Source organism: Gymnodraco acuticeps, unplaced genomic scaffold, assembly GCF_902827175.1.
Source record: "Gymnodraco acuticeps unplaced genomic scaffold, fGymAcu1.1, whole genome shotgun sequence".
In the NCBI taxonomy this organism is placed as follows: domain Eukaryota; kingdom Metazoa; phylum Chordata; class Actinopteri; order Perciformes; family Bathydraconidae; genus Gymnodraco; species Gymnodraco acuticeps.
In genome coordinates, this window is record NW_022989894.1 from 194,743 (window position 1) to 217,723 (window position 22,981).

The following is a 22,981-nucleotide window of genomic DNA, read 5'->3' on the forward strand; positions in this document are numbered from 1 at the left end:
TGTGGATGATTGGGTTTCAGCATTTGCTTTATGCCTTCACAGCTGCTCAATCTCGGGCAGTTGGCGGTATTTCCTTAGGGTGATATAACTCTTCTATTCCATTAATAACGCAGCCACCAGCGGTCACATCAATCTGTGGCTGCAGATACGAGCTCTGGCCATATAGGTGCTACAGGCCTGCCCGATCACATGGTCAGCGGCCAATGAGCTGAATGGAATCAGCACCGTGTAACTCAGTGGTGACAGCGAGCTACGTGTGTTTCCTATGAAGTCAATACATGGGAATAAGTCAGGGATTTATGAATAGGCCCTGGCTGATGGCTGTTGTGTGCAAAAGCTAAATTACAACCGTGTGAATGGCAGTATCTCATAATGCAGAGGTGTTTTCATATAGTGCAGTAAACAATGAGAAAAACACCATTTATGTGTTTGAATTTACACTTTAAAAATATGTTTTGCCCCGAAGTTTTACAAATAAGTTAGGCCTACCTCAAGTTCAGGTATTTATAAAAATGCAAGAGTACAGGTATATAAAAGATGAAAGCAGTAATATCATTTCTGTTGATCCTAATGGAATGGAATGAGGCTGGGCTTCACGTCTCATGGTTGCAACCTTTTTTTCATGACGTCGAGACAGTTGTTTTGGTCCCCTCTGCCCAATCGGAGGCTGTGCTCTCATTCTACCGGAGCCGAAATGGGTCTATCCATGCAGCGGCTCTGTCCTCCCGTAAGTACCATAACGCCCTTCGTGGGGTGCTCTGTGGTACCCGACTGCTGCTTTAAACGGTAGCACTGACATGGAAACCCCATTGCAGCTGCAGAACGATTTCTTTCCAGAGCAGCAGTTCCAGCACTGTAAGTACCAGCACTACTGCGGGCGGGAGGATCGGATCGGCAAGCAGCACGACCAATGCTGCACCTGCAGTAGCTGCACCTGTGATGCGAGGAAAAGCCTCGTCTTTCGCGGGACGTCGCCGACCACTGTGGGAACTTTGAGGACACCTTCGGAAACGTCTTCGAGACAAGGTTGCCAGTACAGCGTCTGCGAGTTCACACCCTCTAGTCATGGTAGTTCATCCAGGCATCATCATCCTCACCATCAGCAGCAGCATTGCCGCGATCGTCAGCGGGGCAGCCTGGGCAGCAGCCACAAAGACAGTAACTCCTACAATGAAATAGCCATGAGCAGCTGCAGATACAACGGCGGCGTAATGCGGCCGCTGAGCAACTTGAGCTCGTCCCGCAGAAACATACACGAGTTTGATTCCGAGTCACAGCCTTTGCAGCCCATCTCAGGCGCAGATGCGTCGGACACTTTAGTATCCAAGCCGGACAATAATTCCACCACACTGATGCCTTACGCATCGGGAGACGGAGGGGGAGGCTGCGGCCACAGCGGCGGCAAATCGGGGAAAAAGAAGAACCAGAACATTGGGGAAAAGCTGGGGCACAGGAGGGCCTTGTTTGAGAAAAGGAAGCGGCTCAGCGACTATGCTTTAATCTTTGGGATGTTTGGGATCGTTGTTATGGTTATAGAGACTGAACTCTCATGGGGAGCTTATGGAAAGGTACGTATTCACATAGAAGCTAGACACTTAATTTATGACGCTGACGGAAGAAGTAATTAAGACAGAACTTGTGCAAAAAGTGTTACATAAAAGTTATGTAAAACACTTTGTCTTGACTCACTGCAAAGTGTCCCAGGTAGTCACATTGTCACATGCAGGCCAAAAGGCCCACTGCTGTCCATTCATCGACCCTAATAGTAGAAGAAGATATCTCATGTCAGAATTTGTTGCAGCATATGGCTACACTTTAAGAAGCTGCATTGTTACTTACATATGTTTTTTCAGGCTTGTGTCTTACATGTTATAATAAGGCTGATTTACCATCATAAGAATGTGCTTTTATGTCATGATGTTGCTTGTTGTTTGGCTTTAGTGTTGTTGCTCTTTTCCAGGAGTCCCTGTATTCATTAGCTCTAAAATGCCTGATAAGCCTTTCTACAATCATTCTCCTGGGGCTGATTATCATATACCATGCAAGAGAGATACAGGTAATGTTGTCACACCTTTCTTATTCTTTAACTGTTGGTGTTGAATGGTCATCAGTCAGTACATGTCTCATCACTTTCAGTAAATGCTCCATTTGAAGTGAATTAACCCAACTTTACAGGAAGTCACTATGGTCAAAATGTTCCAGAAAATGAGTATTTGCTGTCAGGGATGATGTTCTTTATTGACTTTAAAAATGTGCTAAAATAAGTAAGTTGTATAGGCAACTGAAGTGCAATATGTTTTATCTGTGGACTGTGGGACTCAACTCAATGAATTCATATTATTCTTTTTCATATTATTTTTCTTCCCAAAGTTACCATGAATAATGTCTGTCCCAGGATATATTGAACACCAAAAAAAGCCACACGACCCTGAGATTGCATAAATGACAGTAGAGGTTTTTGCCCAGTAGACTGATGATCATCTTTTGAAGCGCCATTAACAGTTCATTATACATTTTGATAAGATTTAGGAACTCCTCGCAAGGCTCAGTGGATGAATATAGATTGTCTGCGTCCCCTGAGATGTTCCAACACTTGGGCAGTTTTATGACCTTGCCTCGGAGCATTGTTGCATTACTTACAGTTCTTCCTGTGCTTTAGCACTTGTGTCTTTGTGTAACAGCCACAGAATGAATAGTGCCACTGTCTGCAGGGTGGATGTATGTTGCCAGAAAGCTTTCATGTATCAGAAACTGTCTTTCTTTTTAAAATTAAATCAACCTAAAAGGAAAACTTGTCTTTTAAAGAAACCCAACTCAAGCATTTTTGTCAAATCTTGAATGACACAATGTGTAACCATGTTAATGGGGGATAACGAAAATGTTGATTAAAAAAAAAAACCTTTAGTGAAATTATATTAGCTGATCCAGCTTTTTTTTAATATGATTATATTTAAGATTGAGAATATGTTTCAGGACACAGTAAATGTTAAATTTTTCACAATTTATCTTTTGCATTTAAAGTTGCATTATTCATCAGCGTTGTTGGAAAATGCAGTGCTTACTAGTCCCAGTGGAGAATCAGTTATTGAAAAAGACCAACAGTGAAAGTGTTGCCCCCTTCACAAGTTTCATTGTAAGCCTTTCTTTATGAGGAATGATAGAAACACACAATATTACCATATTTCAATGCATAACAGAAGAGTTGTCCTTTCCCCAGCAGACAGTTCCCAGTAGCTGTTTATAAATTACAAAGCATACTGTAAGTTTGCATGAGAGTATCATATATCAGTCTTCCCTCCCATGGCCTCCGCACCTTTTACTTAATCCTGTGTAAATTATTCAATTCTTAAACTGAGCTTCTTGCTTGTGTTAACTTTTCTTGATGATAAATAATGTAGTGATTTAGTTGTGACTAATATCTGGCAAAGGTGCATTTTTCATCACGGCAGGTTTCCATTTAGAGTTTTACAACAGATTGTGTTAAATGAGTAGTTGTGCCTCAGCTGTACGTTCATGGTCGTTGTAAACCAGTTAAGTGCTTAAGCTACACACTTTTATTCACTGTTTCCCATATATTCTCGCTGTCATGGTGCAGCAACACATCTGTATTTGTCAATATAGTAATAATAGCAGTTTAAAAAAAAGCTATAAGCCGCTTTATTTTATATAGTAAATGGTTTTTAAGCAATACAATTTCCTTCACACTGAAATGTTCATTGTTAGCTCGTAAACAAGTTTTTCCCCCCACATTCCTTTAATTGTCAGTAGCTGCACATTTACCACACCGGAAGGCTGTTTCAAACCTCTTTGATCCAGACTCCTCTGACAGTCGATATCCAAAACATTTCTCACCCCAGATAGCGCTCTCTCGTTTCACAATAACATTGCCTCTTTTGCTGACCCAGAAAGGTTTATTGAGGCAATTGTTTGCCCTTGAGTTGATTACTGCAATGCACTCTTCACCACATATCCCCTCTTCACAATGATTTATACACCATTTATTGAAACGTTGAAGCCTGAACACTTAAATGAATCAGAAAATGTCATCACGTCACTGCAGTGTTACTCACTCCCTGCTCCTTCTCTATAAATGTTGATTGTAAGGTCTGGCCTCTAATTCATCAAGTCCTCTTCGAAACAAACTATCAGCCAGTTCCTGGAAACTGACTCCGTCTTACTATTTAAATCCAGTTCATGGTGTTTATGTTTCAACTTCCACCACACACTCCAGCTGCTCCGTAGCTTTCCTGCCTGAGGGACTTCAGTGCCTGTTGTTGCTAGTCTGTCAATGCTTTGTTCCTGCAGACTGACCTATGTACTTGCACAACACACACACACTCACATGCACACACTGTTTACTATTGTGTTCCCTTTTCAATTTTCTGCGCTTTCGTCATTTGCATCTGATAAACATATGTGGTTTGACTTCATATGCATTCATTCTAAATGTTTACATTTGATTTTTCCTGTCTGGTTAAAAGCCATATGTTTCAATGTACCCCTGATCCCTGTTTTTAACACTTATCGTTGTTTCATTTGCAAACTTGTAGTCTTCTTGTCCAACTGACGCTGACTCAAGTGATGTCCTCAGATGCAAATTATGAGACCTCTAGAAACCCAAAAGGCATGTGATATATTGTCAGTTCCCCTTTAAAAATCTGCCGAGCTAAGCTAATACACTGAAATGAGTACAATTCCAAAGCTTATCCAGAGCCTCATACATTATACAACTATCTTCAGATGCTGTGCTGTACTCCAAATGACCAGTAAATGGACTTCGACATGAAAGCATCAATGGAGAGCTCTTTTACGTTCCGACATAGAATTTCACTGAACAAACACAAACCTCCTGTCTAATGACTCCATACATGGTATTGCAACCATCTCACCCTGTTATGTTATTCAGAATACTGAATATTCCTGTTTTGTGGACCCCACTTAATTTTTGTTATGCCTACACGAAGCAAAAGTGAAATTAGTAAAGTGCTTTTTCTAAAGTGCACTTTTCCATGTGAGAATTGTTGCTCCTGCAGTGAAATAGATTATGCAAGCACACCCATGTGTACTCACAGATGCCTGTCAGATGTAGAAGCATAAGTCAAGATGATGAAATATGTCTTCACCACTCGCCCCTTAAAACGGATTTACTGGTCAGAATCGCTAAAGACGGTGCCCTCTCATGTTACGGGGTAAACCAACAGGAAGTTATTCCTCCTCAGAGTGACTGCAATCTCAAAAGGTCAGGTCAGAGAGGTCAGATGTTGGACACCAGCTGTCATTTGAAATTGTTTATGTGCTGAGCTGCGATGGCAGTGATGGTGACCGACAGAGCTAAGTGCATTAACAGAGATGAAAAGTGTGTTCTGCTAAATATCCACAGACCTGTGCAGCCGTTTACAATCAAAATACATCATATTAATCCTTTGTACATATTGATGTTGTTCAGTGTCTTTTTGTACTTCTTCTTCAAAGGTTATTGGCCTGATTTATCCCCTCTGATGTCTCTTGTAACAGCTGGTGATCCGCCTAAGGAATTCTTAGACTTTTCAGTTGAATTTGCTGCGTTGGCAGGCAGCGACTTACTGTACAAGTCGAGTGGAAGTCTATAGCTGCTGCATGCCTTTGATTTGTCATTGTCAAAGTCTGATATGAGCTACGAGCTTGGAGCATCGTTCTGCTCTCGCTGCTGAGATAGTTGATGAGTTCAACTTTTTCCCAAACAGACAGGAAGTGACATTTGTTGGAGTTGTCTCTCCTCATATCAAAGGCTTGTTGCCGAGGGGCATTTGTGTTAAGGCCATTGTTTTGTCGCCATACCTTGTCATGACAGTTCTGCTGAGTTTTCTTAAACTAATGCAAAGTGCTTTGGGGGCTGTTCTGTCTTTGATGTGTATACTTTTTGTGATAAAACTCCAGCACTGATGTTTTCACAGTTGCACAGCGTTACATTTTACAATCTGCAGAAAAGATAAAATAACAACAAATATCCAAAACTGTGCCAGTGAATCCTGCCAAAGTCAAACTTGGCCGTGCTTGTCAGACCGCCTCCGGGTGCGTGTATGTGTTAGAGATATGGTGTAACTTCAGGACATGCTGTGCGTTTCTCACAGAGAAATCTGTCCTCTACCTGAGACTCCAGACAGGAGTCAGATAACCACCACTGGCTGGTGACCTCAGAGTTTTCACTGAACATACAGGATTTCAAGGGCAGAGACACGCCGCCTCCCATAGAGCTTACATTCCTTGAAATGATTGAAGCTTTTCGTGTGACTCACATGCAGATGAGCTTTAGGTTATTAATTTGTTGGCCGCAGCAGCAACACTTTAAAGAAAGAACGATTTATACGAGCTTTAACTTTGGCTCAGAGAGGCTTAACTTTGCTTGAATAGAAGAATGGGTATGCAAATGGTAGACTTAATTTGAGAAACAGAAGCAAACTGATTCTGGAACTGCTTCAGATTTACTCAGTAAAGTGGTCACTAAGTGGCTCGCTTTGATATCATAAATAAAGCATTGCATTAATCGAGCAGGACCTCTCAACCTAATTCACTAATGAGATTGAGCGATTTCATTCTCAGTGACAAGATATATGTTCCCATCTCCACATTACACAGATTAAATATTGAGCCGGATTCCATTAGTTATATTGAGCGTTGTGAAACCAGTAACCAACCCAGCTTAGCATCGCAGGTGAGCTCCTCTGAGACGGCACAGTGTTGACGCAGGCAGAGAAGGATCTCAGGACATATTCAGCCGTATTGTCTCTCGACCTGACATGAATACAACTTCCTCATGATGATGAAGGGGCATGCACTCTTAGAGATTAGACTGCATTTTGTGTCCATCAGAAAACAAGCTGAGAGAAACGTGACTGCTGGATTTGCCCTCAAATTGTCCTCGTCGTCACTCACTCAGTGTTTGTTCTCTAAGATGTGTTGCACAAAGCAGGGGCTTAATGTGGGTGCTCTTGTGCTTTGTCTTCACTGTGAGGAATACAGATTTTTTGGAAAGAGATGACATTTTGTCCGGGGTCAATGTTAAAATTAGGTTTAGAATAAGGCTTGCATACTCCAATGTCCATAATAATAAATAAGAACACAAAACCTTTAAGAAAAGTGTTCTTAAAACAATCAATTCAATGTTTCTGTTTAATTTTAACCGAAGACAGTTAGTCTGTGGTCCGCCCCCCTCTTTGAAATGTCTTAACCATTTTTTATGGATTTCACTGAAATGTTGTGCAGTGATTCATAGTCTCCAGAGGATGAACAGATGACTCAAGCCTATTGATTCCCTGACTTTTCCTCTAGCGCCACCATGCGTTTGATATATGGTTTTGATTTAAATGTCTCAACTGTTTGATTACAATTAAATCAGTTCAGATATCCATTTCCCCCTCAGGATACATTTCTTACCTTTTATTGCCACCATCTGGTCAAAAGGAAATACCTACAAAACATTCCCATCAGCCTCAGCTGTACTTTGTGTGTTGTGATGACTAGCACATGTTGGCATGCTAACACACTGAATAAGATGTTGAACATGTTGAACATGTTAAACACCAGCATGTTAGCTTTATCATTAAGAGCATAGAAAGGAAATTATATGGGCAAATGAGACCAAAACTATCTGAATGCCGATGCCAGTAATGTTTAGTGAGAGGTTGTGTTTACTTGATTAGTAATTTAAATCAGGTTACAAACTTTCCATGATTTCAATTTGTATGTTTGTTGGGTTCAGAAACTGATGTTCCTCTTTGTGTTTGTGTAAGGTGGAAGTTCCTTATGACGGATCTTCGTTTGTTTCTCCTTTTTCAGTTTTACCGCCCTTTCTGTAGTAAAAGGCAGTATTATAGTTTTAGTTTGATGTGTTGTGTGGTGTGTTTTATTCACATCCTTGAATCCCTCTTCAGTACACATGAATGATATTTGATTTATATCGTGATATAAACAGATAGACAGTATCGTCAAAGGCTTGTTTTGTCAACCGTGTAAGTTAGCTAACATTTGAACTCCTTTTACTTGCTGTATTTAAATTATTTGGCGGCCTCCTGTAGCTAATTTATAAGTGTCCTGTTTCATTATGTCTGTCTTAATTTCTAATTCTCAGTGTCTTCCTCTACATCGTATTATGATTAAAGACATGCAGTTTAAGGTTTTTCCACTGCAGATGTCATTTCCTCCACCTCCCTTTACTTCCACATGCTCTGAAGTAAAGGGCCCTTGAGTATTGTATTTCAGCTCAGCCATTACCATAATTGCTTTTAACCACCAAGTAGGCTTTCCTTATGCAACCTGCGCTTAAATGTTTAATTGCATTGTTTTGAGGTAACAAACTTTTTAACTGCTTTTGAAAGGACGCCTGTGTTGTTCAAAATGTAAAATAAAACGCTGCTTGTGCAGTGTGCAAACAATAGATGTAGATGCATTCAGAGCACTAACCCTGTAAGTAAGAAACCGTAGCAGAGTGGAGTCACAGCTTGTGTTTCCATGTCTACATTACACTCACTTGCTAAGCCCTACAGGACGAGCTTGGTTAGAGTTACACACTTCTTTGACAGATGTCAGTTTGTTAAAAGAGCTCGGTGTCGCTCATTTGATATGAACAACTGCCTCTGAACATTTAATGAATGTGTTTTCTGTGTTTGGGGGAAACTTTGATTGTACCCTTTAAATAAATATAAATGAGCTGCAGTGGCTTTGTGGGTCAGATGAACCGTTTGTTCGGGGCATGTGTTAGCTGTAGCTTGTTTTGTTTTTTTTGTTATGGACCAGCTTGTTGACAGTTGTTATTTCTTGTACAGTGGCTGTTGGACATATAATTGGCTCAGAAGCAGTAATAAGAGTGGAGTGTTTGTTGTTGTTGGGTCAGTGAAGTCTGTGTGTTGAAGCGCAGCGCTGCTGTAGTGCTGGAGAGCCTTAGAGGCTGTCAAACTGAAGCATGTGGAGCATTCATGTATGTCTGTGAGAAAAGTGGCCGTGCACACCATTATTGATTTGTGCTTTCTTTGTCCTTGAACATTTTGAATAAGGGCTTTCATTTCAGAATGAGAAAAATGACTACTTCAGCAATTCAATTTGATGTATTACTGTGAAATTTACAATCTAGGTCACTGATCCCATTAGCCCTCTAGGATTGGGACAGATTTCCTTTTTTCTATAATGAACAATTCCAGGTAAAACTAAATGAAGAGTAGTTGGCAAAAGCCCCAGTTGTGTTGTGTGCCTTAAGTGTGTGTTAGAACATTGTACTTTAAAAACCACTTTTCAATAAATCAATGTATACAGTATTTCAGGATTAAACAGCTAAGGGACTGTACGACAATTAGCTCGAAGGGGAGTGTGGGGCAAAACCTTATGTGTAACCCCAGGGTTGTTGATACGTGACACAGAGAAAATAAAAAAACATTACACACTGCATTTCAAGTTTAATTTCAAGCTTACTTTAATGTGATGAATGTAACTTTAGTTCCCATTTAATGCGGCATTTAAAAAAATACAAGCTAGTAAACCAATTCATTGCTCTGTGTACAACAAACTTTATTTGCCATGGCGCACACCAACAAAATGTTTTTGATCTAACTTTAGTGCAAGAAAAGGAAGGATTTAAATATAAATCCAAGCCATTTAAGAATACACAAATTGAGGCCGTCCTCCTTTACAAAATCAAAAATGACATAACCCTCCAACTGTTATAACCCCGGCATCATTCTCCCTAATTATTTTTGTGTGATCCCTAACATGTGAAAGCATGTCCCATTCTCCCTCACTCTTTTTTCTAAGTAATGCCATCAGCTATTTGTGGAGTTTAACAAATTAACTTGAAATCCAACTGCACATTTTAAATATTAAAGATGCTCTGAACTCAAAGATGAATGACGCACAACCCTTTTCTTAGCGATGCCAAACTCTAAGCAAAACCATTGTACTGTATGTGTGATATTTGCATTTAAATTCAGATAAGTCCCCGGACGTTGTATAATTCATTACTATCCATATCAAGGAGCTGTCCGACAAATTGTAATCATTTTTTTTTTCCTTTTGAGAGGCTTCTGCTCTCATGGCAAATACAGCCTGCAGGAAACCTCGCCTGTATTTGCTGACGGCAACATTTAGTGAAATATCTGCTGCCAGTTGTGATGGCCTGTAGCAGGCAGAGGACCTTGAGGTGATCGAGTGGATAGAGTAGCAGCTGTGGAGGAATATCAGTGTGATGTGTCAAGAAGGGGTATTATTTGACAAATGTGAGTGAATCCATTACAGTTTGATAGTATTTCATGTGTAAGCCACAGAGGCAAATATAACACTCGGAAAGAGGAGTAAGATTGAGAGTGCATCTACGACTGTAAGCATGACCATGGGACTGTGACCCTGCCGTTAGTTCAGGGCGAATGCACTGAGCAAGTGAAGCTTCTGGCCGAAGATAACTGTAGATTGGGTTGAAAGTGATGAGGAGGAGGGAGGGGACGGACAAAAAGAGGGCGCAGCAGAGGTGACCATGTGAGGAAGCCGCTCTATATGACAAAGGACAGGGTGGAGAAGAGAGATGAGGGGTGTTGAAATCCGCCCACACTGAAGTCCCCGGTGCGACGCCCTACCTTCTGCTCAGGGTGGCCAGGCGATCAGAAGCTAATGCTAATGTGGAGGCGGCAGATGTTCTCATCAATAAAATGCATACTGCATGCTGCTAATGAAACAGTTGTTTTCTAATGCTTTTTACTCAAGGAGTCAGAAAGCAGAGGAATATCTTTTCTTACAACAAAGCACTTACTTTATATGAATTTTTCCCAGAGCCCAAGGTGATTTCTTGAAATGCTTTGTTTTATTCAACCAAAAGCTAAAATAGCAAAGATGTTATATTTGCTACAATAATGACAACGAGAAATAGAAAATCCTCCCATTCATGAAGCTAGAAACTGGAGTTTTGTATTTTTCTCTATTTTATATCATAATAGCTGAATCATAATGCTTTTTGACTAAAAAATCTATTTAGCTGTAATTTTAAGTAACTTGCTACCTTACGGAAAGCAGTTGAATTCACTTTAATCAAACTAAAATAGGTAATCTCGCGATTTTCTTAGTATACTGAAAGTAATAGAAATAACAGGCAGGTTAATTTTCTTTGAAAAATATACCAAAAAATGAATGCATGATTCTTCATGTTGCAACCTTCATCAGATACCCCAGTGCATATCTAAAGGCCATATTTGGCCTCAAAAGTGTGCAGCGTCCTCTACTTATCATAATGAGTTATCCAAATCCTCCAAAGGTTGTTTTTAGCAAAGGGATTAATTGTATGCTCTTTAAAATGGCCAGAAATAATATGATGCATATATCATTTATTTTAAATGGACAAAAACATGGAGAAAAAAGTCTGAGACTAAAGAAATATGATTTAATGACCCAAGGCTATTTGTGACTTATAGTTTAATAGGGTTTAATGATTTCCTGTAGCTTGCTGTGTCACCATGATGGAAATGTTACGCTCTATCAGCCTCACCGTGCCCTTTCCTTGCAGTTATTTATGGTGGACAACGCAGCAGATGACTGGAGGATAGCCATGACATATGAGCGCATCTTCTTCATCTGCCTGGAGATCCTGGTGTGCGCCATCCACCCCATCCCAGGGAACTACACCTTCACCTGGACGGCACGTCTGGCCTACTCCTACGTGCCCTCCAAGACGGATGCAGATGTGGACATCATCCTGTCCATACCCATGTTCCTGCGGTTGTACCTCATTGCTCGCGTCATGCTGCTGCACAGCAAGCTCTTCACAGATGCCTCGTCCCGCAGCATTGGTGCACTCAACAAGATTAACTTTAACACTCGCTTCGTGATGAAGACCCTCATGACCATCTGCCCCGGCACCGTGCTGCTGGTCTTCACCATCTCACTGTGGATCATTGCTGCATGGACTGTGAGAGCCTGCGAGAGGTGCCTGGATCCCTTTCTCACGCTATGCAGCACTGCTCAGCATGAAACATAGATAAGGCATAAAAATAGATAATGCACACAGTGCTTAGCACACTGTGTCTAAGCATCGTAGAAAGATTCCCAGGAAATAATGAAAGTCCCGCAATATGCTGACAACACTATCTCATGTACAGAACTACCAGTATTTCTTTATGTTTTTTACAAATGAGAATTAGTCATGAGGTTAATCTGGAGTGCATTGGATGCATGAACCTTATGCATTTATTATTTTTTGCAGGTACCATGACAACCAGGACATAACCAGCAACTTTCTAGGAGCCATGTGGTTGATCTCAATCACGTTTCTAACCATTGGTTATGGGGATATGGTCCCAAACACGTACTGTGGGAAAGGAGTCTGCCTCCTGACTGGCATTATGGTGAGTGCTTGCCTGTCAATATTCAAGTAATGGTAGTAACGTCTGTATTACTATTATTTCGTAAAAGGAAAGAAAAATCCACACCATGTATTTGTGCCTGAATGTCTTGCTATTTCACAGGGTGCTGGCTGCACTGCCTTGGTGGTGGCTGTGGTGGCAAAGAAACTGGAGTTAACCAAAGCTGAAAAACATGTCCACAATTTTATGATGGACACCCAGTTAACAAAAAGAGTAAGTCAAATCTCCACATTTTGGATAGTAACCTTTCTGATTTCTAAATTCAAATGTTTCCTCATTTATGTTTTTTGCTCTTTAGGTCAAAAACACAGCTGCGAATGTTCTCAGGGAGACGTGGCTCATCTATAAGAACACCAAACTGGTGAGGAAGATGGACCATGCCAGAGTCAGGAAGCACCAGAGGAAGTTTCTCCAAGCCATTCACCAGTAGGTACCCCGCTCTCAGCCGCAGACCCCCCTGTTCATGTCGTTCTAATTCCTTTCATCCCCCAGAGTGTTCACTTGATACTGATTAAACACTCATCTCAAATCTGATTTGTTTGACACCTGTAGCAAAAATATGTGCTGGAGGATCTTTTGTTTGTTTCACATGACTTAACAAACTTTACATTTGCAGCTGTGGAAATTAGTTGGCTTGTTGATTCTGCTTCAAAAAGAGTGGTAAAATAGGCAAGATAGCTACATTTATGTGAATAGGATTCGCTGATGCATAAGAGGAGATTGTAATACATTTATATAAAAAAAGAGCAAGAATTGTCATTATGTAAGTTGCATATTGTATGTGGAAATGGGAATTTACTTGGAATGAGATTGTAATCCTCATAATGCTCGTGGGATATAATGGTAACAATCAGTCCTCAATTGTACAATTTTTGCAAAAATCTAATTTACCTTGAAATATTCTCAAGTTACAGAATAGAAAGCAGTATTATATTGATATATCTCTGCTTCTCTCACCTTCCCTGCCACATTGACTGGTGTGTGTTCCTTTTGCTGTAAATGTCAGGTTGACCTCGGGGCCTGACACATGTGGGTTCCTGCTTTTCTAGCCGCTGGTCAGACACTTACCTGTCAGCTAGTCTTTTAGTTGGTCCCCAAGGACCCCCGAGGTGCTATCTAACTCCAAAACAGTATTGATTTTAGCCGCACTTCGCTCCTGTTTTTCTTCAACCTACAGTGCTTACAAGCACATCCAGTCTGTGGCCCTTTCCAACAACTGGCAATCAGCTCAGTGCTTCATTAAAATAACTAGAGGTGCATTGCTATTATGTAGCTTTATGCCCAAGTGAAATGTCCCCCGCTTGTATGTTTGTTTGCTGTCTGTGGTTTCATGTATGTATATGGGTCTTTGTTGTGTGCAACCTTGATTTGCTCATGAATCTTTTGGACATACATTCATGTTTCAAAGACATAAAGATGTTTAATTACAAGGTAGAGAGGTACTGAAACAACAACACTGTCTGCTGCTGCTGCAACCTGCTTTCAGATTTGTACTGTTTAATAGCGTTTTGTCACGGTCGCTGTGATGATGTCCTTGCTGTCTTATTCGGCCGATTCACAGCGGTAATGACAGCGACTCATGTCCGCCTCCTGTTCTCTAGGACAGCCTGATAATGTAAAACCCTTGGAGCTAAATCTAAATCTATAGAGAACCAGATTCAGTGGGAAAAAGTCACGTCCAGATCTGTGTGCAAGGACAACTACTCGGCATGGAGTCAACATCCTCCCGTCACACCTTTATCTTTTATCTATTTTGCTCTCAAGGTAGTGTGTTCACAGGCTTTATCTTGGAGAGTTTGAAGTATTGCCTGTAGGTGAGATGAATATAGGACAGGAAGTGTTCTGACAGCGAGCAGTTCGCTCAAGTGAAGGGTTGGAAAAGACCTACAGCATACCTGTCATGAGGAAATAGCAAACATCATATCAGATACCATTGTATCTGTTTCCGCTAGTCCAAGCTGCAAGGCAGTGAGAGGCACTTCCAGAAGTTTTCATGAATCACTGTAAAGGATGTGAGGTGTAAACATTTTCTGAATGGAGCCATAGACGCCTTAAGGCACTCTTTGTGTTGGGGAATGTTTACAGGAAGTTTGTTTGGATCTACTGTGTTTCTGATAACCAGGACAAGTGTTCAAAAAAGGGATTAGACTTAGAGAGCAAGCAACGCTGCAGCTAACGGAAAACAGTCCAAACTCAGAGACAGATAACACGCTGGTTGCAGGAAGAAATAAGTAAAGGGAAAATAGTTGCCGCTGTTCAGAAGTGAGGTGACAGCGTACCAATAAAGCTTCAAGCAGCCAGACTTGAGAAAACAGATTTTTCCATCTGAATATGTGTATCTAATGTTGTAATAATTCATTTGTCTACTTTATGTTTCCTTTTTTTTCCTGGTTGTGTCGACACAATGCAATAGAGCTCGAAAGTAAGTCTTCGCCTCACATGTAGATACAGACCTGTTGTGTGCATGCTAACGAGAGCTTGTCCTTGAACCCAATAATGTGACTAAAAAATTACACTCCCTCATTTGATAAGTGAAATTCATGACACGAAAAATGTCATAGCGTACACTGATCAAATCATTTTGCATGACATTATCATATTGTTGCAAATTATTTCATTTAAGATGCTACAAAGTTTTACATTAGAGACTGAGTAACAATTTGATAAAACATACATTAACCTCACATTTGCCATTTACCATTTTTTTTAAAAACGGCTTTCAATAACAAACACCTTTTTTACGTCTTATTATTGGGTAGACTTTTGCTGCACTTCATACACCCATGATGCATCTTAAGTGAATTTCAATTATCGGTGATGGAGGGTGTTTTTCTTTCCATTTCTGCATGGATGTGATGACAATTTGATCTTTAATCAGAAAGCCACTGATTAAACTCCAATCAACTGTGCTTTCACGTACCGAAGGATGACGACTAGAGCTCTACAGGAGACAGGCCTGCAGTAGCACAAGTATACAACTTACAATATCCCTCAAGTCATGTTATGCAACTTAGCAGTCATGCTCATACCGATCAGGGCTCAGGGTCATCTTTCGGCGTGTGGAACCATTGTTACGCCTGTTCTGCTACATTTGCAGCCACATTTCCTCCATTTCTCTGTTGGATGACACAGTGGAAGACGCTGATCTAGTGTTATCATGGCTGGTAAATAACACAGACACATAGCTGTCATTTCTGCACTAAGTACAAGTATCAGAGCAAGTAGTAGATACAGTTTAAAAGTCCTGAGGTCATTTGGATGGTGCTGTTTATCCCACCGCAAGCAGGATGTAGCGTGCATGCAAGCAAATGTCTCACAGTATGTTCGAGGCCATTACAGCTCCTACATCCTGTGTCTCAGAGCAGTCAGACCATCCCCTTTGGGAATGCTGTCCCTTTCCCTTTACAAGGTTGAAGTGGGAATTATGGCACGGGGCAGGGCAATGAATACTTGTTAGCTCAGAGATCAGTGATTGGAGAAACAGGAAAGTGACCTGAGAGGAAGGTCAGGGTAAAGCCTCCGAGCAATCCCGTTTGTGCCCGAGAGGCTGCCACGGTGACCGACAGCATGAAGCTGTCAGCAGGGACAGTAAAAAAATAAAACAGACGGGCTGCAGAGTGGACACCCTGCCCATTACACTGAAGATAAATTAGCATTTCTTTCCACAATGAGGTAAAACGAGGTCATGACAAAGAAAGCAAGCCGAGAAGGTAAAAGATATGGCACAGCACTAACCGAGATTGCCTTAACTGATTTAGTGTGGTAGTGAAAAGCTTAGCATAGCCCTTTTCCTTGATGAATAGCAAGCACATTTAGAGTGCCCATTGAAAAGGGGAAATGCTCATGAGGAGTGATTGACTGGGGGAAAGAGACACACATTATTCAAAGACAGGCCAAGTGGGTTTCCTCGTCCTAACCTCGAGCTGCCCTTTGCTTTGACCCCATCCCCAAGGTAATGGTCATCCAACTGTGAAATGTATAATTTCAACAGGTCTTACATCAACTGTAAGGTCATTTAACATTGAATATCTATGACCTTCCATCACTTTGGATACACTTGTTTTTCTTTTATTTAAACACATGATTAATACAAGTTAAATATTAGTCTGTACTTGTCTTTACAGTCTGCTTTGTATAAAGCATTTGGTCCTCCAATGTCAAGACACCCTCCTTGGCCTTTAGTTGTCTTTAGTGACTTCCCTCTGAATGTGTACCCTGTCATCTTCGCTCAACATCCGCCTGTATTCAGGAAACAGAGAAATGATCACGTAATGCATGAGAATAGGTGCATTTCACCTAATTAACAGATCCACCCTCCCAAGGGCCCCTTAAATCCTCTATTCATAAATAACCTTATAATCACCTCAAACTGAATTCACTTCTCAGTCAGCCATAGGTTGTTCTTATTACATAAGAAAATATGAAACGTTGGCAAACTGGCCATCATGATGCTATTCTGTGTATTGCGCCCAGTGTAATTTAGCATGCGTGGGTGATTCAGGAGAAAAAAAACCTCTTTAATATCTGGAAACCACGTGAGGTCGACTCTCTACAATACTGCACAGTTGCTGTTTTTGAGCCCCCTGAGAGGCTGAGTAAAAACAGGCTTTAGCTGCCTAATTAAACAGGCAATGTGAATAATTCAAGCATGTTGTATGAAGTAGGCAGTCTTTTAGGATGGTAGGATTTTTGGTGGATAAAAAAGTGGGCCATTAATTTACTGACACTGGGGAAATTATGCCTTTTATTCCTTTTTTAACAAGTAATGAATAATTTTCTATTCTTGATGGAAGATTAACCGGATTCCTTTAAAGGGCAGATTGTGTAATCCAAATGTTTGTATTGGAAAGTCTCAAAAGGAAAACAGTCCACATACTGTATGTGCAGCTGACAACTATCTAAAGAAACGGTATTCTCGATGTTAACATAAAACAGTGTTTGATATCTGCGGCTTTTGAGTGACTTAATAATTCATACAGAGGAAAAGTTGGCTTAACCAAAAAGACAAGTTTAAAGATACAACAGATTTTGGTGTTTTATCATCTGACATGTTAAACTTTAGGACTTGATCAGTCCGCCTGACTTCTTTATTATGGTATGTATTGTTTGAATAGGATGTTGAGCTGGTCTCATTCTCCTCAGTGGCAGCCCCTCACCCTCTGTGGTCTCCTTTTCACTTGCATGCAGCTCAACCAAACAGACTGACCCCTGCATTATCGACACACATCCTGTGCATGTCCTGGGAGTGTTCTCCGTGTGTATGCCTTGTGTGTGCACAATTTTAATGACGGTATTCTGATAGCGTTAATTTATTGGGTTCTGAATGGTCTTGTGTTCAGATTGAGAAGTGTTAAAATGGAGCAACGCAAGCTGAATGACCAAGCAAACTCACTAGTGGACCTTGCTAAGGTAAGCTAGACTAACAGTCTACTGCTGCATTGTACATTAGGCAACACAACTATCCTGATAAACTTATTTCCTGTGTGATTGAATTCAATGCATGCTAGTTCACTCGCTGAATTAGTTGTGTCTTCTGATATAATAAAGTCTACAGGTGTCAAATAAACAGACAGAATGATTATACTTACATCTGTGTGATGCCTCTGGTTGTCTGCACTCAACTGAGATTCTGTTTTTTTGGGTTTGAAATAATAACTATATTTGATTTCACAGTGTAAATTACTATCCCCAGAACATGTTCTTCGGAAAATTAATGAATGAAAGTGAGGAAAAACCCCTTTCTGCCGGTGCTGTTTTACACTTTATGTATTCTCTGATGTTTGTCTCCAGATGCACTAAACAGAAGTTAAAAACAACCTTAGGGTAAGACCAGGCAGTGTGCCAGCCTGACACAGCAGAAACAGTAACCTGGGAAGGGAGACACACTGTGATCTGATGATTCAGCCAGAAGTTAAGGCAGAGAAAGGGGGAAGAGAAAGGCAGGGGCTTTGACATTCAAACGTACAGCACAGTCAAACTCGATGCAGGCCAGCGTGTCACGTAAGGTATTAGTAAATATTGCCCAATCACCTCGCGCTGTAAAACAGCAGCGAGAGTTGCGATGTGACATTGGATAAAAAAGTGGCTTAAAGCCAGTGCTGGATATATAAGCGCTGTTATAAGAGTCTGTTGCCATAAGAGGGCAGCGCAGCCTCAGTCTCCCTGTGCTTTTGTTTCTGGAAAGATGGAGCTAAATAGAGCTGAACATACCATTGGCAGCTGCATTGCCGCCGCAGTGCAATGGGAAATTCCTCAGAACACAATGTATCCCCTTAACTCATTATCTCCTCCCCAGTCTGAGGTATTACATTTGTTTGTTATTCTTTTTATTTGACACACTGTTTGAGTGAATGTTGTCTTTCCACAGCATTTACTTTTTTACATGTTGTCATTCAGACTGAATTAGATGCAAAATTGCTCACTGAAGCTGCTGTTTGAAACGATCTCTGCAGCTCTCTTCTCTCGGCTTCTTTAATTTTGTTGTCCAACACTGGATATATGGTGTCAATTTGTGGCTTTATTATACAGTTGAAGTTCATCCAACATAACCGCAGTTTCATCCTCTATTTATATGTGTTCCCTCCCTATGATTTACTAAGGCCATTTTTTTTGGTCTCTAGCATTTTATGCCATCACTTTTTAACGTGTTTTTTTTTTCAATTCATGATTTACAGATGAGGCTCAGACTTGGGTCAGTTTAGCTCCACATGCAATACATTTCTGATAATAGATAATACATCCATACATTTCTTTATATATTTTATCAATACACAAGCTTTTTAAATGTTGAATTGCAATTATGAGCAACTGAGTTTATGACATTTATTTAGTATTTCATTTATGTTAAATCCATGATACAAACCCTGTCTCCACTAGCTGTCAGGGTGAGCGCTGTCACTGCTAGTTTTCACTGATTCACATAAACAACCCATCCCATTACTCCCGCCTCAAATCAGAAGTGGACATGGTAAGTGATGGATGACATCGCCTCCAGGCTGCCAGCAGGGATTAGTAGTCCTCCGCTGAATAATACCTCAGAAACCGCCCTGCAGCAGCATCACTTCCACAACTCATCCCAAATGTGACATGGATTTCTTTAGAGTGTTGTTGACTACTTTTAAAGAGTGAACCTCAGGAGTTAAAAAGCAGAAGCTACAGTATATTTTCCTGATGCATCAAAAGAGCAGAAAGCATCATGCGTAATCAGCAGGCACCTTTCCTGTCTCCTCAAGGTTAAAGGATAATATACTCTCCTCTGCGTGGTAACGAGAAGTCTTGTAAACTGGTTATATAAAATCTACCCTTCTCAACCGACCTTTGCCAGAAAGCTGTCCTCATGGTTGTAATTTAACCTGATGTTGCCCCCGGACTGGATCACTTGCTGTGAAATTGCAGCCAATAAACTCGATAACAAAGAATCCATTATGGTACCATAAATAAAGATTTTACTTTAACTTGTAATATTTGATTTGTCATTTTGGCAGGATTTGTATGATGCTTACTGATATTTATATTTCCTCCTATTGCTTTTTGCGTTAGATGCTGAGATTATAGGATGGGTTAACAATTGTTTTAATATGGTATTAAAACAATTCCCATATCAAAGTTCAGTACAAAGTATACGTAACATGTTTAATATGAGGCTACAGCTGTGGGGTTCAGGGGGGTTGCATTAAGTGGGTAACTTCCAAAGTAACTTTGTTGAAAAAAACTTCCTTTGTGTTATTTCCCCTCCACTGTAACTCGGAGAGTGAATCCTATCTACTGAAATACAAAAAAGGGAAATACAAAGACTGTAATTTTACTAACTTTGGCTGCTGAAGCCTCATATTAAATTCTGTCGCTATCACTTACATTGGAATCACTGGAGAGGGGGATATCTTTGCCAGCACAGAGCAGCGAGAAAAGACAATTGCCAGAACTATTAACACTTTCAATGTTCAACTGGGTATATGAGTCTTGTTTTCTGACAGACCATGAGTAACGACTGATCCATTCATATGTTTTTTCCTATTATTTAAAGTCTGAACAGAATGTGTTGCAAGTGAATATCTAAAGTGGAGGTTACGTTCTTCTATTTCACTTCACTTCTTTTTCAGAATGACATCTTTCAACTGTATAGTTATTGAAGCAACAAAGTAGCCTTTCTTTTTCTGCCTGTTTCATCCTGATTGTTAATAATGGGTAGATACAGTATGTTATTTTCAGGTTGTCAATCAAAAATAACACCAATTTGAAAAATGACAATATTAAGTGTATTTCCTCTCCACTCTTTCAGACTCAGAATATCATGTATGACATGATATCGGACTTGAATGAGAGAGGAGAGGACATGGAGAAGAGGATTGCGCTGCTGGAGACAAAGCTGGAGACTCTACTGAGTAACTTGCAGGCTCTACCGGGACTCATCAGCCAGGTCATCAGCCAGCAGCACAGGGACTTCCTGGAAGTGCAGCTCCAGCCTTATGACAAACACAGCCCTGAGCGCTCACAGTCAGTGTCCCGACGAAGGTCGTCCTCCACAGCACCGCCCACATCCTCAGAGAGCAGCTAGAGTCCAAGGGGCATGCCTCCACTGATGACTTTTGCCATCATATGGCCAAGTTGCATTTATCGTAAAGCCTTATGGTTTCAATAAGTATTATCCAAATTCTGATGACAGAATCCACAATACTGGGGACAATGCATTTTAATGGATAACTTCATGCTGTTATTTGTTTTCTAATACCTCAAAAGATGATGTTATCCTTGCTCTGGTGACATGACCCCAAAGGCACTTCCCTCAGTAAAAGGCCTATCGATGGGGGCACGATACAAACTCTACTCCATCTCTATGCAGAGATAGCCAGTTTTACGTGGCAAGGTAACCATAAGTGAAACTATTGCACTAAAATAGTGCTTCTCACAGACTTTGTGCTTCCGCTGACTTGAGTCAGTTGCCGTGTTCCTCAAAGCAAACTGAGAAATCACTGAGAAATCAGTCAGGAAGCATGGCAGTGATATTGGGGAAAAGTGCTGTATTTGATGGACTGGAGTGAACTGAGAGCAGGCTGCAGATGAAAATCACTGCTGTACACTGTCACTCAGAGATAACTTAAAAAAGCTTGAAATGAGGGAAAAAAGCATATATCTTTTAGGTTAGGAACAGCATCAACTATAGCGATTTTCCTTTGCAGAGCGCCCCTGTAGAATGACTATTTTTGGGGTGACACTGCAAATAATTTAATCCTCTAGTCAAAATGAATGCATCAAAATCTGTACTTGCACTTACTTTTTAATCAATGCACTTCAATGCTGACTGACGTATTATATAAAAATGCGTTGCTCATTAAAAGAAGAACATTTGAGATGTTTGGGCATGGGTTTATTATTGTCAATTCTCAAGTTGTGGCTAATGTTGATTAATCAAGTCAAAGCCCTTTTTCCCCCACAAAGAAGCATTAACTTAGAGCTGCAGAGATATGCAGGAGTTTAGTTAGTGGTCAGTAATTACCCCTTGTCTTGCTGTGTCTCACCTCCTGTTCATTTTTTCCCTGTGCTATTTATGCTTGCTGTCCCCCCAACCGGGCAACAACAAATGCTGAACAACAACTCGCTGAAACACGTATCTACCTTTTAAAAAGAAAATGCCTATTTTTATATATTTTGATGAGGACAAGCACACCTCCTACAACTAAACAAACAATAACGGGGAAGTATGAAGCAACAGATTCAGCATATCTAGCATTTGGTTTAAAATGTATAGGACTGGAGTTAATACATAAGTTGTCTATTCAATTATTTCCTGATCTTGATTATGGACTATTTCAAATGTATATTATTCTTTAGATTGCATTTACTTTTTACAACAAAGGCTTTTGATGACAATTTTGACTGAGCCGGAAGAGCAATATTAAAGAGCAGAGCTGGTAAATATATCTACAATTTGTATTAGGTTTTGAATTGTTCAAAAGTAAAAAAATATATATAAGTAAATATCCTCTTTGGCTTTTCATACAGTCAATCTATGTATCGACTGTTTGAAAAGCCCTGATGTTGCCAATATACCCACTAGATAGATAATATTCACTATACGAACATAGTTTTAATGTAACCTTTATTAAGGTTCACAGAGCATAGCATGGGCCAGAGGAGTTAATCCAACTGACAGCACTGATCTTGTTCAACCAGCCCACCCACTGACCAACAAGTGGTCAACAAAATGACAGATGTTCAGTCCACAAACTTCAGCAACATAGAAACCAATGAGAGATTATACTGTATGCGACTTAAACAATAAACAATTAAACAATAACAAATATACAAGTTGTCTGCATCCTTTTTTTGTTGTGAGAGGATTTGTATTTATGTTTGTTTGTCTGTGTTAAATTAGATTTTTGGCATGACAACCTTTGATTTTCCACTGACCAAGACAAATAAAGGTAGGTGTTTTCAGGGTACATTTTGCACTGGGTGATAATATTTAAGTATCCTAATGTACACTGTGAAAGGCTGACCGTCAGGGAGAACAATACCACAATGTGAAAAGATTCGAGTAATAGATCCTAAATGTAAATTCTACTTAAGTAAAAGTACCTTAGTGTTATCAGCATAAAATAATTGAAGTGGTA

At 40.3% G+C, this 22,981-nt stretch overlaps 1 protein-coding gene across 3 annotated transcripts; it reads left to right on the forward strand.

Moving 5' to 3' along the window:
• Positions 1–700: 700 nt before the first annotated feature.
• On the forward strand, positions 701–22,673 carry kcnn2 (potassium calcium-activated channel subfamily N member 2). 3 transcript variants are annotated; one of them, XM_034205305.1, is made up of 9 exons: positions 701–1,568; positions 1,961–2,056; positions 11,516–11,934; positions 12,212–12,353; positions 12,474–12,584; positions 12,670–12,797; positions 14,785–14,793; positions 17,711–17,780; positions 20,650–22,673. In XM_034205305.1, exons 1-9 carry the CDS (start codon positions 798–800, stop codon positions 20,923–20,925), a joined length of 2,022 nt encoding a protein of 673 aa, XP_034061196.1. In that variant the 5' UTR covers positions 701–797; the 3' UTR covers positions 20,926–22,673. The 3 variants fall into 3 exon arrangements, with proteins under 3 accessions (XP_034061196.1, XP_034061197.1, XP_034061199.1); XM_034205306.1 differs by having other exon boundaries at positions 1,964–2,056; XM_034205308.1 differs by lacking the exons at positions 14,785–14,793; positions 17,711–17,780 and having other exon boundaries at positions 20,650–20,906.
• Positions 22,674–22,981: the final 308 nt, after the last annotated feature.